General features: G+C 39.1%; 1 protein-coding gene across 1 annotated transcript in view; it reads right to left on the bottom strand.

The window, feature by feature from the left end:
• Nucleotides 1-247: 247 nt before the first annotated feature.
• The window catches only part of MYZAP (myocardial zonula adherens protein), a 59,237-nt gene continuing 41,502 nt past the window's right edge, over nucleotides 248-17,982 (bottom strand). Inside the window, exons 11-15 of the mRNA XM_062627494.1 lie at nucleotides 14,783-14,866; nucleotides 14,266-14,366; nucleotides 3,092-3,784; nucleotides 2,224-2,446; nucleotides 248-1,284 (exon numbers count right to left, since the gene is read on the bottom strand). Coding sequence (XP_062483478.1) covers nucleotides 1,153-1,284; nucleotides 2,224-2,446; nucleotides 3,092-3,784; nucleotides 14,266-14,366; nucleotides 14,783-14,866 — 1,233 coding nt within the window. The 3' untranslated portion in view covers nucleotides 248-1,152. The remainder of the gene's footprint in view (nucleotides 1,285-2,223; nucleotides 2,447-3,091; nucleotides 3,785-14,265; nucleotides 14,367-14,782; nucleotides 14,867-17,982) is intronic.

Genomic DNA, 17,982 nt, shown 5'->3' on the forward strand with positions numbered 1-17,982 from the left:
AGGAATACAGACATATCCAGGGAGAACTTTGTGCACAGAGCCACCCTGCAGACACAGCTATCGCTGTGTCTTGGAAAACAGGTTGCCAGGCTATACATGGCATCTCTGAGGTTTGTATTTTAGAACTGAACTCATGCTAGGCTTGCAAAATCCTACCCAGCAGTGGAGTACCATTGTGAAATACTTCTCGTATGTGTTCCTTGGCTTTCAAAATTCATATTAAAAGGCAGAAAATGTTATTGTAAGGAAGAATATTTTCTTTATCTTCAAAGAAAGCTAAAACTTCAACACATACAGAACATCATCTCGAAGAACACCAGAGGACGGATCTCTTAATTTACATATTTGAACTATGGAAAAAATAGTATTCAAAATATTAAAGCAGTTTGCAAAAACATGGAAACCCACCAAGACCTTTAATAAAAAGGCCAGTCTTCACAGTAACTTGATGTCTTGACGTGCTTTGCAGTAACAACCAAAAATGAAACAGCAGAGTCCCTTAAAGCCCAAACAGAATTTGAGTTACAAAATAATTTGAAATTCTTACCTATTTATAACATAAGGACAGAAAGTGTTATTTTAAGGTGCAGGCAGAGAAAAACAAGCTCTTGTGTGATAAGAAGCTAACTTACAGCCTATCACTTATTTACTGTAGATGTACGGCATGTATTTTCACCATACGGTAAAAACAAGATAATCTTCAATAGACAGAAGAAGTATCTCACATTTATACAAGACAAGAGCTTTCCTGTGTGCGAGCAGTTCACAGACACTCTAGTTTACTTTATGAACATGTGTGCCAATGCCCTGTGCAACTGCATTTCTGCACAGAAGGAACTTTCTCTTGTAGGTGACTCATCACAGCCTGCAAAAGTGTATTAAAGAGTTCACTTGGCTGTAGTTGAAAACTATGGGGCACTCCACAAGGATTAACTGCCCCAAGTGCTCAAAAAAGAGTCCTCAAATAACACCAGGGTTATCACTTAATAACACATTTATGAGGTTTATACTGAAACCTGCCCATCGCTGTAACGTTAACATTTTAAGAAAACAACTACTAGATAAAGCATTCTCAATATCCAGGTTTGGGTTTTAAGAAGTACTGCATAAAGATCAATTACGTAGCTCATCCACAGACATCCCTGCTTGAATTCAGTCCTCTGCTGAAGAATAATCTTCATCTCTTCCATCTCTGTATTGCAGAACCCCTTCTGGTTCAAACCTGAGCATTTTTATATTCAATCTCTCTGCAAGCTTCTGTGCTGCAAGCTTGGCTTGCATTTCCTAGGAAAGAAAGGAAAAAGGACACAAGTTAGAAAAAGCATTATCATTTTTATCCTGGTCATGAAAAAAAATAGTATACTGAAGTATAAAGTTGACATAATATATCAGTAATTGCAGAGTGGGCTTACTTAAACATAACTAGCAAAGAAATTTCAGCTCTAACTTCACACTTAAACATGACTGTGCTATTAATATTTGAAGATGCAAGTTTAAATTCCTCATGTGGCAGTCCTCATCTGTGATACACTAACGTGGGCTTTAACAGAACAGAATCAGTCCATGTAAGAGAGCAGCTGTGCACAGTAACCATTTAGCAATAGCAGTGCTTGACATTCAGCAACCTCTGCAAAAATGTTTCCTTTTTCAAAATAAATTACCTCTCTTATAGTGTCACGATGGCTAAGCTAGCAAGTGCTTTTAAAACAATAAGGAGCAACAAACACTTTTACAATAGCATCTAATTCACACATTAGCTTGGCACTACATGGAAAGTCAAATTCAAAATCCATTACAACAGAATTTGAAGCACCTCAGAACTCTGATTCTTCCAGCACACCATAAATATAGTCAAATACAGATACTTGCATATTTTAAGAATAACAAATACTGCTAGGCCTTCATTAACGCAGGGGCCAAGAACTCTTTAAAAACTAATTTCTAGTCAGAAGTGGAGCAAGTGCAATGAAGTTAGCATATCAACACACGAAGAATAACATTAGGTTTTGCTTAATGCAGGAATAACAGTTTCAGAAGGGATTACCTACATTAATTGTTATCATTAAAAGAATCAAATAAAAAAAAAAGTACCTTTTCTCAAAGTCTGACCATCTCGATTTCATCATCAAATTCATCAGAATGAAAAGGTCCCTTTATGCTTTCTTTTTAAAAAGTGATCCCAATTGTATAATTACTTTTCAGACCAAAATTGTGAATTCATACCTCATAAACTGCTTTTTGCTGTATCTGAATTGCTATGGATTCCTCTATGGATAGCAGCTTAGTAGGAGAATGGTGAAGTGGTGGCAGCCGAGCTGCTGTGATCTCATTCAAATGCTTCTTATCTCTAAGTCGTCTTTCTTCAGTGGTAATTGGAGAGCCACATGCCCCAGGTGACTGACTGGATGCGGAACCACGCAATGATCCGGTCTGCTCTCCTGATAATCTGGAAGAGGTGAAACATAAAAGTTATGCTGCAAATTTGGGTCACAAGTTTGAATAACTTCAGTTCCAAGACTTGTTATTTTGAACTTGTAAGAGTTGAAAAAAAATCTGAAAACGTTACACCACCACAAACAAACAATAAGCAGCACTCAGCAAAACTGAAAAGGTTTCTCTGTGGAGAGACAATATCACAGATCACTCCTCATAACAAACAAAAAAAGGTACAGCAGTTAATTAGCAAGCATGAGATGGCTATGTTTTGGGAGTCACATGAACTATAAAGCACTATCAGTACAATGTGAATTGCGATTTCTCTAGAGGTGCAGTTAAAGCCAAAAGCTACCTGCTGTTCAAGTTCTATGAGTTCTAGAAATGACCCACAAGAAAGCTTTGATAATGATTTGTTTCGTAGCTTAAGCTATGAAACTCCGTGAAGATTCATGACAATTGTTTCAAGAGGCTATAGTGAGACCACTGCTTGACATTCCATGGCACTTAACAGAGCCAACATATTAACTCTGCATGTCAAATAACTTTAAGTCTCTTTGATCACCACAAGAAAATTAACCCACTATGCTCGTTCTGTGCCATTTCCAGTTTCAAGTCAAGTATGTCACAAAAGATTTTTCCGTTCTGTAATACTTACACATTTGTTTTAAATTTGCTTTTCTTTATGACTGGGTTCTTGGCTCTAGACTCTAGAACTTCAATATAATGTGGAGTCTTGGGGTGCAGGCTTCCAAAGATACTCCCCTTATGTTTAGCCACATTGTGCTCTTTTTCCAATACTTTTTCACCATCATCCCCACCTACAATTGTAACTTTTTGAAAGGCATCAACCAACTCATCTTTACTGTTGTCCAAAGCACCTGCACTTTCTGTGCCATCCTCAGATTTGCTACGCGGTATCTGCTCATTTTTCAGCTGACTGCTTGTGTCTGACTTGGAGACAGCTTCACAAAGCAGATACTGATCTTCTGTAACAGTCTTTAATTCTTCATTTTTCCTCCAAGTCCTTTGATTTTCCAGTGCTGTATTTGTGGCATCGTGTGCAACACATTCTGCCTCCTGCCTCTGGGAAGAAATCTCAGAAACTTCTTTAGTATTAGAGTTTTCATTAAAGACTGTGGAATCTTCATGGTTTAGTCTGTCCTCCTTTAGGACAGCTTGCTGTTTGTTTGCATTAATCTCATCCTGCTTCACCTGAAACTCCAGCCTAACTGCAGATAACAGCTCAGCTGTCCTTGCTACTTCTTCTTCCTGTGAAATGGCAAGCTTCAGCTTTTCCACAAAGTCGGAGACCTTCTTACCCTTGTCGGGAAGCCTTCCAATGAATTTCCTAAGACAAAAAAAAAATAAAATAGTAATTTGACAGGATAGAAACACTCCTATTGCAATCTGAGATACGGAACTGTTTCATTAGAATAATATACTCATTAGAATAATATTAGAAAATGGCAGGGTTTTCACTCTAACGTTAAGTTTCTTATTTACATGCTACATTTCTGAAAAGCAGTGAGATGCAAAGCACCTGCAGGCTCTGTGCTGCGATAAAGAGAACTTTACAGGTTCTTTTGTTCAAAGACGTAACTGCTGCTCTAAATAGTGCAACAGCCGGAAGCTCCTGAGGGTACATGGAGCTTCATGAGCCCCGAAAGGGCTTAAACCAGGGAGCGGCAGGCCTAGCCCGCTCCTGGCCGCCTACTCCTCACCGGTCGGCCAGCAGCCGCTCCTGCCTCCTCAGCATGTCCCGCAGCTCGGGCAGGCTCCGGCCGCGCAGGCCGCCGCTGCCGCCCACCGCCGCCATGGGGCCCTGAGCCGCCTGCCACCGGGGCGGCCGCCCGGTCCCGGAGCCGCCGGCGCCGCTTCCGCAGCAACTCGGACGCCGCCATCTTACCGGAAGCGACGGTAAGCGGCAGGGCCGGACTTGGCCGGAACGCGAAGGCCGACGGCGCTGCGGGCCGCGGCTCGGGGGCTCGCAAAAGGCGGGGTCTCGCCGCGTGTCCGCTCCCGCCATCGCGGCGGAGGGCGGCGTGAGGCGTCAGCGCCGCGGTCGCAGCGCTCCGGGTTGGCCTGAGCAGTGCTCGGCGTTAACCGTGTGTTACAACGTCTGCGCCGCAGGAAGCGGGCGGTGTTCGAGAAGCAGAGCGCGCGTTATCCCGGGTGCGGGAAGCTGCGCGGAGCAGAGGCAGGCTGCCGGCATGTGCCCGCCCCGCTCAGGCTGCTCAAGCACGGCAAAAGCGTCAGTGTTTCTTACGTTAATTACTTTGCATTTGCACTGGCAAAAGCCAGGCCACTTCCGTGTGTTTGAGTGGTTTTCAGCAGAGCATCAATTCCTGTTTAGGAATCGAGGTTTACTTTTTCGCGTGGCATTTAACATGCTTATGTGTGGCAGAGACTGAACATAGACATTTAGACTGCAGTATAATGTCGGCCTGCTTATGCCAAACTTTCCCTCCTGATACAAGTGCCATGAGCTTTAGTAAGTCTACTCCATCTCACAGTAATAAGGTCATTAGCTGAATGGTAGTTCCCAGGCCGCAGATGTCAGCCCTTTTAAGTTGATCCCAGTGGAGGTTTCTTGATCCAAGTAATTGTAGAGGCACATTTCTCAGAGCTGTTAGAACAGTTGTTTTATGAACAGGGCCTACCCTGGAGGGGCTGGAGGAGGAAGCGTTTTAAAATGTCTGCCTGCCCTGTGTTTGCTCAGCTGGACGGGGAAGGGGAAGGCTGAGGCCAGGGGAAATGAGATTAATCAAGTCGGCAGCTACCCATGGAAACAAATACCACAGCCAGTGTGAGAAGAGCCAAGCTCAGGGACTGGTTGAAGAGACTGCTTCGCTGTGTGTGCCGCGCAACCTGGATCATCTCCTGCGCAAAATCCCTTGGGGAGCTTTCCCTGGGAGCTCAGGGAAGAGGAAATCGCTGAGATTTTCTCACCAGGAGATCACCCACTAAAGGGAACAGGTTCCCTGTGTTGCAGCCTCTGTCATGCAGGCTTAAGCTATGCCATCTGTGTAACATTCCTGCATCTTGCGAAAAGGAACACTTTATCCTGCTTTTTATCTTCTTTCTCCTGTGCAGATTGGAGAAAGTGGGAAGGCTGGCTGTGGAAACAGAGTACTGTTTCTGCCTGCATGGAAGTGAATCCAGAAGGAATGATCTCATTTGACCACTGCTCTGCGCTTACAGGATGATGATTCATCTCAGTCCACCTGCTGTCATTATATGGACAAAAAAGTAATGCTGGTATTTACAGTGGATTTCGGCTTATGTGCTGAACTGCATAAACACAGTAAAATACAGCAAAAGGAAAAAAGTCCTAATAGCATGACTGCTGGGAATCACGATTGATCATTCTGTAGCCTTGCAGTGAAATGCCATTCACCAAGTCTGTGTTTATCCAAGGTCATTGCGAAGGAATATTATTCATCTTTATAGTTAGGGATCATTAAGTGTTGGAATACCATAGTTCATTTACAAGTAACACAGTTCCAGAGTGATGAACAAATAGCTGAAGTTTGGAAGGTGCCAGAACAAGTACATTTTTGCTTATGGAGACATGGGCAGCATCCAGATACAATGCAATCTAGATAGCATCCATTCAGACAAGAATATGAAGAAGGAAAAGTAGATTTAAGCTTCCTTAGCCAAGAAGCAGAAGGATGGAGCATTTGTAAGTATGGACTCAGGAAAGTTATATACTTAAGGATTGCTTGCCCTGGGTTAAATACAGGTAGGAAAATCTCACTATCCACACTCCAAACACAACTAAGCACCACCCAGCAGTACCTACTGCAGGTTTAGTCTCAGGACTTTACTCTTGCTTCTCTTAAGAGACTGACAGACTGGCATTATTTGCAGTGAATGGTTTTATTTTCCTCAGAGCATTCTTGGCCTTTTGATTTGAGGCTAGATTTTGTATCATTTTCTTAAATATTTTGATTAGCATTCACATGAACAAAGTATATAGCAAAACAGGGTTTTAATAATTTCTTACATAATGGGCTTTCCTGTATTTCTCACTTAGAACATTCTCTCGAGCTATTATGAGGTACAGTTTTTGGTCAGTCTGTTTTCAGTCACTAGACATTGAAATAGAACTTATTCTGCAGTAGCACGCCTGCAATTACTGTGCAATTTAGTATTACTTCTACAGGAAAATTGTTAGAATGACAACGAAGAAGATCAAGTATACTAGCAAAAAAGAATAAACTGCATGGAAAACACAACACAAAGTGTGACCCAGGAATGTTTGCCTTTTTGTATGCTATAGCTAAAAAGAAAGGTATTCAAATAACTGAGGAACTTATTCTAGCTTAGATTTTTTTCAATAGGTTACCAGTTACAAGAAACATTACAACAGACATTTGTGCCCCAACTTTTAGTGTTCCTGTTTTATCAATGCCAGTTGCAACTAAACTGATGCATTCTAGTTGTATGACATTTTGGGGGAGATGGCCATGAAGTATAACTGGCTGAATTCTTTCAGGTGGAAAGATCTGCCAGCAACATCTGAGTCTGCACAAAACTGGATTAAAAGTAAAACTAACACTCTTGCTTCTTTTTTGCTAAAGGCATAATTTGCACCATCCATTTGTCCTTTATTCAACTTTATAAATATATAAATGTTACTTCTTTTCACTAGGAAAAGGGGCAAAAGAGCCTTTGGACTGTAGGTCTCTAGAAGAAAAAACCCATACTTTTACAGCTGCTTTGCTCCTAGGTGGAAATATCAAAGGGCAGGAGAGGAATCATGCCACACTTGCAAAATAAACAACTCCAAAAGAAAATTTAAAAAATGGTATGAATATTTGGAATGTAAATGAATCATTTTAATTTCCTTTAAAAAAGCCCCCACCTTTTTAGTCAGCATGATTTGTAATAATTATTTTAGTTAATATAAGGAAAATAACTCCTCCCTTAACCTTATTTTTCTAAAAAAAGCCCCAGACACTTTAAAAGTAATCCTGTATGTGCTTATACCTATCACCATACTGTTTTATGTATGGGAAGCAACTGTCAGGTTGTTGTAGCATGCCTAGACACCCCACACACCTTCACAAAATATTGTAACCTCATAGATGTTCACTTGTACATATTTTCTCTTTAATCTGCCCGGTCCCTTTTTCTCTTGAAAATGTTCACATACCTTAAGTTGTAGAGGTCTCCTGTTACCTTGTTTTCCTGTATTTCTTCTGTGTTCTAATGATTGAGGTAGGGCTGGAAGGGCCTTATCTCATTAGGTCACTTAAGAACATTCCTTCTTTTACACATGCAAATAGCCCCGGATTCTGAATGGGAATGAAATAACATGTAAGTGGCGTGAAACCCTCAGCATGTGCAACTCCATTCTGTGAGCAGGGATTTCCTGTACGGAGTTACAGACTTAGCAATGAGGGGAGTTCTTACCTATTTGCTTATCCATCCATGTCTTCAGATGTCAAAAGAAGGATTTAAAGACTCTTGCAAAAGCATTAGTACCCAACTCCTAGGATCCTGTGTTGTAGGCTCAGCACTGATCTCAACAAGATTTTGAGGTCCTCTTGGCAACTCATATGGAATACATGTGCACAGGGAAGCACTGTTAAGTAAAAAACCTCATATTCTTCAGCTGAGCATTGCAAACCAGTAACACTCTGTTATGTTTGCAGCATGACCTCTTCTTATTTAGTTGACATGTAGATTGTTTCATTGTGACAGTCTTAAAAATAAATGTTATCAGTGAGTGGATACAGACTGTAAAAAAATATAAAAAGGGGCCACAGTCATAACAGACTTATCATGCTGAAGCCTGGAGAGCATCATCCCAGATGTGTTCTGATGTTATCTGTGGGTTCTGAAGTTGTAGGGGTTTTTTGCAAGGGATGTGCTGCCCAGTTCTTGTTTATCCTGTGCAAGTCAATAGTTCTTTATTTTATGAAAGAGTTCATCTGCTTTTGTTACTTGGCTTTGAGAAGAGTCTTTAATAAGGGAGTGTCTTTCTGTTCTCACGAGCCCATCTGCCAAAGGAAACACTGACAAAAACATCAAGGCTCCAGGGGAACTGCTGTTCTATTCATACATGTTTTGAACAAACAAGATGGTGTAAGAGTTTGCAAGGTCTTAAGGCAAGTTTATTTCTAAATGAGTGTTGACACAACAGAATAGAAAGTTTAAATACAATGTTTATTGCAATTTATCCTTTTCATGTCCTACATACAGGATGTATTAAAAGCATACAATGTAACGGCATTATTTATATGGCATATATGAAACTGTATCCCAAAATACTTTCCAGAGTATCTGAAATAAATCACAAAAGAATACTTATCATGGTACAAATGTAGTCATACAACTGACATATTTAATGCACTTTCTGGGGCCTATTTGTATGGCTTTTATTGATGTTTACAGAAATTAGTTTCTAACATTATAATACTAATTAACCCAATCTCAAATTGACAAAATTTATACTGAAGTGTTATAGTCTTTTCAGTCAGGTTTGTTATTATCTATGCTAATTTACATTGCTGCTGATTTGAGTGGAAAGCTCTGCGTGGTCGAGAAACACAATTATATAAATACTGTTCCACTCCTGTTCTTCAAAGTTACCAAATTTAAACCAGAAGCCCAATCAAATGGTGGTCATCCAGCTCATCGCATGTCAAAATGCTCTTACAATATAGCATAGTCTTCAATCCTTGTTTGGTTTAGAAAAATAGTAGCACATTCCATCAAACAGTCAAGACAGAATTTACACAGACAATTTTTACAGGAAAAAAATAATGCCCTGCTGCAGTCTTGGGAGAGCCTTGAGCAGATCATAATTTTGCAAGTCTGAGAGTTAAAATAGCTTGCAGTAGTTTCAGAGGAGATCCTCAGGAGTGCAATAAAAGTAGAATGAACTTCCTTTTGAAGTCTGTCAAAACAGCATTTTGATACTTCATCCTGCCCTCTCCTGTTCACTGAGCACCTCAGTCATCATGTTCTGTTTTCTGAACTCTGGCCAAAACCAGAGAGATAAAGGATTTATACTTATTTAAAATTGTCAGTTAATGTCTTTCACAACAACGTGCATTTCCTTTTATCTATAAATACCACCTTCATCCATTCATATAAAATTTGAAGGTAAATTTCACAAACTATGGTTTATAATTAAACTCCTGAAATGTAGAGGGACTATTTGGGCACTGTCCTGATTTCAGCTGTGGCAGTTAATTTTCTTCCTAGTAGCTGGTGCAGTGCTGTGTTTTGGCTTTAGTCTGAGAACAGTACTGATAACACACCAATGGTTTAGTTGTTGCTCAGTAGTGCCTACTCTGATCAAGGACTTTTCAGTCTCATGCTCTGCCAGTGAGGAGGGGCACAGGAAGCCAGGAGGAAACAGAGACAGGACACCTGACCCAAACTAGCCAAAGGGGTATTCCATACCACAACACATCATGCCCAGTATAGACACTGGGGTAAGTTACCCGGAAGGCCCAAATCACTGCCTGGGTCAGGCCGGGTATCAGTCAGTGGGTGGTGAGCATTTGTATTGTGCATCACTTGTGTTTTCTGAGCTTTCATTTTTTTGTTCTTGTTGTTTCCTATTATTATTACTATTGTTGGCATTCTTTCTATTATCACTATATTTGACTTCATTTTAGTTATTTAATTCTTATCTCCGTGCGTTTTACATTCCTTTGGTTCTCCTCCCCATCCCACCTGGGGCAGGGAGTAAGCAAGCAGCTGTGTGGTGCTGAGTTACCAGCTGGGGTTAAAGCACGACAGGAACAAAAAAAAAAGCTAGAAGGCATAATGTGATGAACTGAAGCTTGCATCCCTAACGGGGACATTAACATGGCCAGCTGGGATTATACTGCAGCTTCTCTTACAGAGGATACTGCCCAAGTATTTGCTGTTATCAGCCACTAGAGGGAGATATGATTACACAAGTCCAAAGCTTAACCCTGAAGTTTGAGCTGGGTCATTACCCATCCTCTTCGGGGTTTATCAACATACATTTCCAATTGAAATGTCTTCTCTTTTAGAGTTTCACTTCATTATCTTAGTTGCTCATAACCATAATTCATTTAATGATTGATCAAACTAACTGTTATTTGGGAACTTTTTTCAGCAAACTCAGTCTCCCAAATTCAGTCAAGAATCAAAACTTCAATCAAAAACACCCTATGCACTACAGAAGACTACAGCTTCTCCCTGTGTCAGCTGTTTCCAAGTCTTTGGTATTCAGCTACAAGACAATTCCTCTGCTTTGCATAATGAGAGGGTGCTTTGTCTGAGGACTGTTCTTATAAGGAAGGAGCAGACTGTTCTTCGGGACCTACTCTTCCAGTGGTTTCCCAGAGAGATTTTGCACCTCTTCTTTGGGAGAAGCCATTTAAGCAAAGGTGTGGTATTAGGCCTGTTTACTGATGTGACAGCTGGAAGGGTTTCTTTGCCCTTTTGGTATCTATGAGATCTTCTGCACTCCCTCAGCACATGCAGAGTAAACAGAGTTTCCTTTTAGAGCTATTAAAACTAACAATGTATTTTTTTAATTATTATTTTTAAAAGAAGCATTGAGCAACTGTTAACATTTGTGACCTCCCTATCAGCAAAGGTACAGGCTTCCTTCACACACTAAAGAATTCACTTTTCTGTTAATGGCTTTCATTGCAATTATTTCTTGAATTTTGTGCATAAACCAACCCATGGTACTGTGTTCCACTTCTTAGAAAGAATGGCCATTTTAAGTTCTCAGGAACAGACAAGGTCATGACAGAAAAAAAAGCTTATGTGCAAACAGGATCGTCTAACACAAAAGCTGGGGAAGTCTGAGCTTCCCATTTTACTATGCATATGCTTTGATTATATCAAGCAATTCATGTTCCTGCAAGATTCCTGTACCACATCAAAACATCCTTCAATCCATCCTCCTATACAGGCTTCTTTATTTAGTAGTTAAACAGCACAGCTAGAGAATAAACAAAGTTATCTAACAAATCCAGAAACCCATGTAATAATGCAGGAGTAAGATCTGGATTATGAGGTCAATATTATTGTTTGAAATACAACTCTACTAAGTATACTTAATTTGAACAGACAGTATTGAACTCAGGAACTTGCATTAGACTGGAGATAAAAGCAATCACTTCGTAAAGCCCTGTGGCAAGGTGAGTACCTCCTGGGATTGACATTCAATGCAAGAATGATATTAATCATACAAAATGAAAGTTGTTTTCAATATCAGATACTGTAATAATAAAAAAATACCCTTCATTCATGATAACAGAACTACAAGAAAATCTTTGTAATTCATTTTAGTTCACTAAGACTGGAAGATCAAAACAAGATGTAAAAAAAATGCCCTGTGTATATGTTTAAATAAGGTTCAGTACTAGATGCAGTCATTCCTGCTGGTACTTTGAAGTCAAGAACAAGATTTTAAGTGCTTTGGGAAAAAAATAAAGAGTACTCAAAAATCCTGATTCAGGATTGCTGTTGATGTAGGAATTGCAGGGACTGCTGCAGGCTGCTGTAGGCAAAATTCTGCTTCATTTCATTTCCTCTATTGGAAAAGTAAATAAAAAGAAATGTGACAGGGATTTTCCTACACAATTACTATTGAATGTATCACCAATAGTCACGCTATCCCATGACCAAGGAAGTGCAAACCAGTGTCTCAGTCCAACAAAGCAAAATCCATTATAATCTGCTCTATCACTTACTGTTTTGAGCAACAAACATGATACTCACCTGCAGGTGTGGGGGGAATTGCTTTAAACAGCCCAGTTGCATCTGTCCCTCCAAGCAAAAGAGTACTGGTTATGAGTGAACTTCGAGGTGAAGAGAGCCCTCAACTACAGCAGGTCTCTGACAGGCATGAACAGCCCTCACACTTTGTACACAAAGGAAGATCTCTCAGACTAATGCCCTCTGCCAGCATAGTTTCAGATACTGCTTCTAGTAGCATTGAAAATAAAATATATTAGAGCTTCATTACACAAACAATTACAACACAGTTGAAGAAAAAAAACCTGTACAGCTATACAACTCCTTCCTTACAGGCATTTGAAATGACGCATTGCACTAGCTAGCTTCTGAAGAAGCAATATTGACTGCTGTTTCACTCATCCCATTTCCTTCATATTCCCCCCCCACACACACACACACAGAGTTAATGTCAGTAGTAACTTCAGACAGGAAGTTACTAAAAAGCTGCTTTCAGGATAGATTTAGCAAGACTCCGTGCTGCTGTTCTTCTCTAAGACTTGATAAAAAATTATCTAATCAAGCTGCAAAGGCGCAAGGTATTTGCTTGCATTTAGAAAGCAATGAAAGACTTGAAAGCTCAAGATGTACTGTTCTTTGTGCTAAATTCCAACACTCTCTTGAATGGGGTGTATGTCCTCACAGGCCTTGCACTTTCAGGAGATCTTCCATTCTCAGTACTTGTACTGTTAAGGAGACAACAAAAAGTTTACAGAGTTAATGTCAGAATATCAGAGAGCTAGGCTGGAAATGCCATGGCAATGAACTTGTGCCTCATTATTGATATTGACAGGCTAAAATTAAACTACTCAGACTATTTGGTATGTTCTATACTTCTTTTCTCTATTGCCACAAAGAACATTTGATAAAAACCAGATACTGGGAGGTTTACTGGCAGACATCTGCTGCAGCTCATATTGCAATGTCCAGCAATACTAGTTACTAGGACTAAAGATCCTGTAACAATAAAGGTAGGAATATTACATTTAAGAACACAATTAATTTGAGTAATTAAGAGTAATTCCATAAAATCTGAACTGTAGAGAGATAAATTTCTATGTAAATCTCAAAACCAGGAAAAATATCAGATAAGTAGGGGTGGCAGTTACATACAGAGGAGCCCCAGAGAGGACAACAAAGATAGCTTTCTGTTGGCACACTCAGTGAAACACGCTGGTTTTGAAGTTTCAAAATTCATTTCATTAAAACATGCTCTAGGCTGAACACTGAAATGAGAGTATTTATTAATTGGGAAGGAAATTTTAGTTTGTATTGCAGCTTGCTGATTTCATTTGCTGATTTACATTGCTCAAACTAAATGATTTAGTTTGCAGGGCAGTTAAGATGAACAAGTTTACCTGTTGGTAGTAAAAGTAATGTGCAATGGTCCTTCTTACCTGACTATTTTGGTTTCTGTTTTTCCCCTTCCACAGAAGTAATATTCAAGTGCATGTCCATAGTCTTGCTCCCAGGGCTTAGTGCAACCCTGTTACAGTGTTCAGGGCACAGAAAGGGAAGGAGGAGAAGCCAAGGCTACAGAGACACTGGCCGCCACAGATCAGAGACAACCACCCCAATGCAGAAGGGGTAATGTTGCCACACTCTTTACTTGGCAATCTTCCACCCAGGGCTAGTACATCTCCAAAAAATTGCTGCAGCCCTAAACTTTTACTGTTGGTTTTACCTGCCCTTTAACATGGTCCTGGATGCATCTCCCAGAACACAAATAATAAAGCAAGCATAAAGCCAGCATTAACCAGCCTCAGGGTAGAACTGTCCATTGTTTTTTGCTGTGCTGCCAGATGACACAATTCATCAGTATTTCCAATATTTAGTAAAGTTTTATCTCTTGACTTCTTTTACTCCCTTCTTAAATCATGTTACTGTAAATAAGTACTCCCCAACGATCTGCATAAGTCACTGAAGTACACTACACCTTGTAGATGTAATCTTTTAAACTTAGGAAAATTCTGTAAAACTCCACAATCCACTCTAACAGTTTAGCACAATGGTTTACTAATACAACACCAATAAGGGAGATTATGAAGGACTTTCCTGTGAACAAGCAGAAAAATTCAATACCTGTATGGGAGATCACATCCTACACCAGTCTCTCTAGTTTCTATATTGGTCTTTGGTTGGTTTTCCATTAAGTAGTCCAGTTTATCTTGTAATTCTTTATTCTGGAAAACAGTAATTTTCATTTCATATGTTTATTTTATTCATATTGTGTTAATTAAGCAAAGAAATAAAACTGCACATTGGCTTAATCCACATGAAATAATGTAAAAGTATTTCTTGAGAAAGAGGAATCCTTACTCTCGGGAAAAAAAATATAAATCAAACCAACAGTTGTATTCAGAAGCTTCTGTTTTGAGTAATTGTTATAACAACTGTTTTAAAACTGTATGTGAAGAAAATCAGCACTGAGACTGTATTACACACATTCTTCATGTTACTGGTGTTGTAAGTTTGATTGCCATACTGAAGAACAACAAATATATATAGTAAATATGCATCCAGATAACATCAGATGACATTAGTTCAAATTTTATTTGGTTTCATAAAACTATCACAATAATATAAATGTAAAAATTACCTCACATTCTAAGAAAGAGATTTTTTCTAAAAGCTGTACTATGAATAATTCCTTTTCTTTCACTTTCTTCCTTAGCATTTCAATCTATGAAGAAAAATAAAACAGAGACATTTAGTCTAATGGGAATGGGAAGAAGATGAACAAGACATAGATATGGTAGGAAGAAAACTTTTTTAATTTTATTGTTCAGCACCGGCTGAGTACCTATGCATATTTACAAAGTAGTCAGTGGATTAGCTCTCATTGCATTTATATAGATGATTCAGTATATAACATGGCTTTTAAGAATTTGTATGTTTTGGAAGAAGTATGGAAACACAAACATTGTCATATAACAAAGCACACTAGGGAAAACTCCATCTTTGACTCAAAGGCCTTTGCTTTAGTCAGTTTTAACTACACCCAAAAATATGTGGCACATTTCCTAGCTTCCTGAAGGTCTTATTTGTTCATTGTTCATACCAGGCTCCTAGAGAAAAAGTGCATTTCCATTTCAGACCTAGGGAATGGAAGAAGTTATTTACAAATGTTCATGAAAAGTAAATAAAGTCAGCTGCACCAGAAGCATTCCATCTCAGTACCGTTCTGTGTGGAACAAAAGACAATCTTCCTTATGTTCTGGGATTTCTCCTGCTCATAGAGACGTACAACAAGAATTTTTACATTAAATCTTTCCCTGCTACCGGCACAAGCAGGGAAAGGCACATACTCAGAGAAACTGGTTATTTCATTCTGGTCCCTTACTGTTGACCCAAAGCTATTCTGATTTTGAGGGAATGGCTTTCTAAAAGTCCTAAAGTCACAGATTTCCTTTTCTGTTCCTCTGAACCCTTTGCTTAAGGAAAGATTCGCTGTGTGAGGTTCATACTGTTAGCAGCAGTAGAATAAGAGACCTGTTGATGGCCACAGAGGTCAGTTCCTTTCAGCTGACCACATTTAGGAGACAATAGCATCTTGTGCAAACAAACTGAATTTTCCCCTTGGACCAAAGGCAAAGTCACTTGATATTCTCTCTCAAGCCCTGCTGACTACACCCACCAAAACAGCAGCTCATAAAAGGAGCAAACCCAAATAATAGCTAAATAACAACTTTGTTACTGCTTCCTAGGAGGCAGTTCAGGTTATTACTGATCAACAGCTGTAGACACACACCACTTTACAAGCACAGCAGACAAGGTGCTTCCTGTATTTGTAGTGAGTCTACTTCAGACGCAGAAGGCAGTGTTAAAAGTATTTCTAAGCAGAATCATTAGAAGTGCACTGAAAGATCAGTTTGAGGGAGAAATGGGATTCTGCATCCTGTGTGTGGGAGAACTGGGAGAAGATGGATTCCTCACCTTGTTCTGTGCTCATACAAGTCCTGTCCTACAGCAACAGCAATGAAAGCTGAAAGCAATGGATACTTTTTGCTTTCACTGCTAAATGGTGTCAGGTCACTAATTTTTCCAGTTAAATTTCAATCCAGCTTCCCCAAACAAACCATTCCAGGTCAGACGACATAAAAATCAAAACCCTATTTTCCCTCTATTAAATGTATGGGAATATATCTCTCAACTGACATACTGCAACATCATTAGCTAAACCCCTTTCCTTGCTGTGTGCCTGTCCAACAACTTCTGCTTTACCAAACAGTGCATTATCTAAGGCAATCATCTCCACAATTCACTGAAGTAAATTAAAGATATAAAAAGTTTCTGATCTTAAGCCTGAAAGCAAAATCAGAAGTAAAGCTCCTAAATGGATGGTCCACATCACAAATGGAATGCCAGAGTCTGTCATGCACTGCTTTTAGTAAAGTCTACACTACTGTATATATAGAAAAGTGCATCCTTCAAAACTATGTTAGATGAGGAAAGAAAGATGCTCACATTGACACTACAGCATTAGAAAAGTGTGTATCCTGCATATTCCTTTGCATTTTTGGGCAATATGCCAATAGTGGAAAAATCACAAGAAAACTATAAAAATACCTATGCATAATAAAAAAATAAGTACTTTCTATAAAGCTTTACATTAAGTGAGCTTTACTTTGCCAGGTTATTGGTTGGCTGTCGCCTTCACTAATACAATTTTAAGGAAGAAAAGTAAAAAATATTTGTTAGTAAAAAATCTAGTGGACTTTTACTGAAGTGAATTCATTTTGTAGAACAGCCCAGTTGAAATCAAGGAAATCTCAGAATACATGAGCTTTTTCCTGGCATTCATTATGTTACACTGTTATGCAAGAAAGACCATTTCTAAATCCTTCAGTCAAATTTTCCATGCATTTTCACCAGTCACTTTTTAACTGTGTATCTTAAAATCAATATTGTGAAAGCAAATGAATAAACCCATTCAAAATCAACAAACTTTTCAGCATGTCTAGAAACAACGATTAGTAGAAATATTCACATCCTGCTAAAAGAGAATGATCAAATATGCAAAGGTACAATAAGCAAAACAACAGTAGTACCATCACCCTCCCAAAACTTTAGTGGTAGATGTTATAAAACACTTCAAACAGACAAAACTATGAAAAAAATGAAGCAAAACAATTGCGTGAATTAAACCAAAGAAAAAGAGTTCTAAAACTAACTCGGCTCTAATTTAGTTTCCATGATCTTCAGTTATCACCTCTCATTTGACACAGTGACCACTTATTACTTGGAAAAGCTAAAATACAGTGTTTTCAGCGGAACAGTTACAGATTATGAGTGCTGTCATCATCCATCTTTCTCAAAATCAGGTATTTCTTTCTTTTTCTTCTTTCAAGTGCATGTAAAAACTCTCCATGTCATCTAAAGCTATTATCATTTCAGTTTTCAAATCACAGAAACCACAAAGCTTGTAGCACGTTCAGAAAATCTTCAAACATATTTTGATCTCCATATTTAATTACAGCTTTGTTTAATATTAGGACTAAATTAAGTCACTGGTTCAACAGCTCCAGTCTCACCAATAAGTTCTGCTTCAGAAAAGATAAACTGTTCTTCTAGGACTTTCAAGTGGGTCTGCTCTTAATGCTCTGTTCTGCTATGCATACAAGGAAATAATTTTAACACCAGTAATCAGTACAACACAAAGACGACTGAAGCAAACAAAGCATAGCTATGTGATCAAGGGAGGTTTTGCCCTGGCAGATATCCGTTCCTGTTATTGAAGATAATGTACCTCATCATCTGCCTAATACGGTTTTTACATCAAGCACACAAAAAAATCTG

The sequence above is a fragment of the Pezoporus occidentalis genome, unplaced genomic scaffold (genome assembly GCF_034315485.1).
Source record: "Pezoporus occidentalis ecotype Australia unplaced genomic scaffold, CSIRO_AGI_Poc_V1 ctg11, whole genome shotgun sequence".
Classification (NCBI taxonomy): Eukaryota; Metazoa; Chordata; class Aves; order Psittaciformes; family Psittacidae; genus Pezoporus; species Pezoporus occidentalis.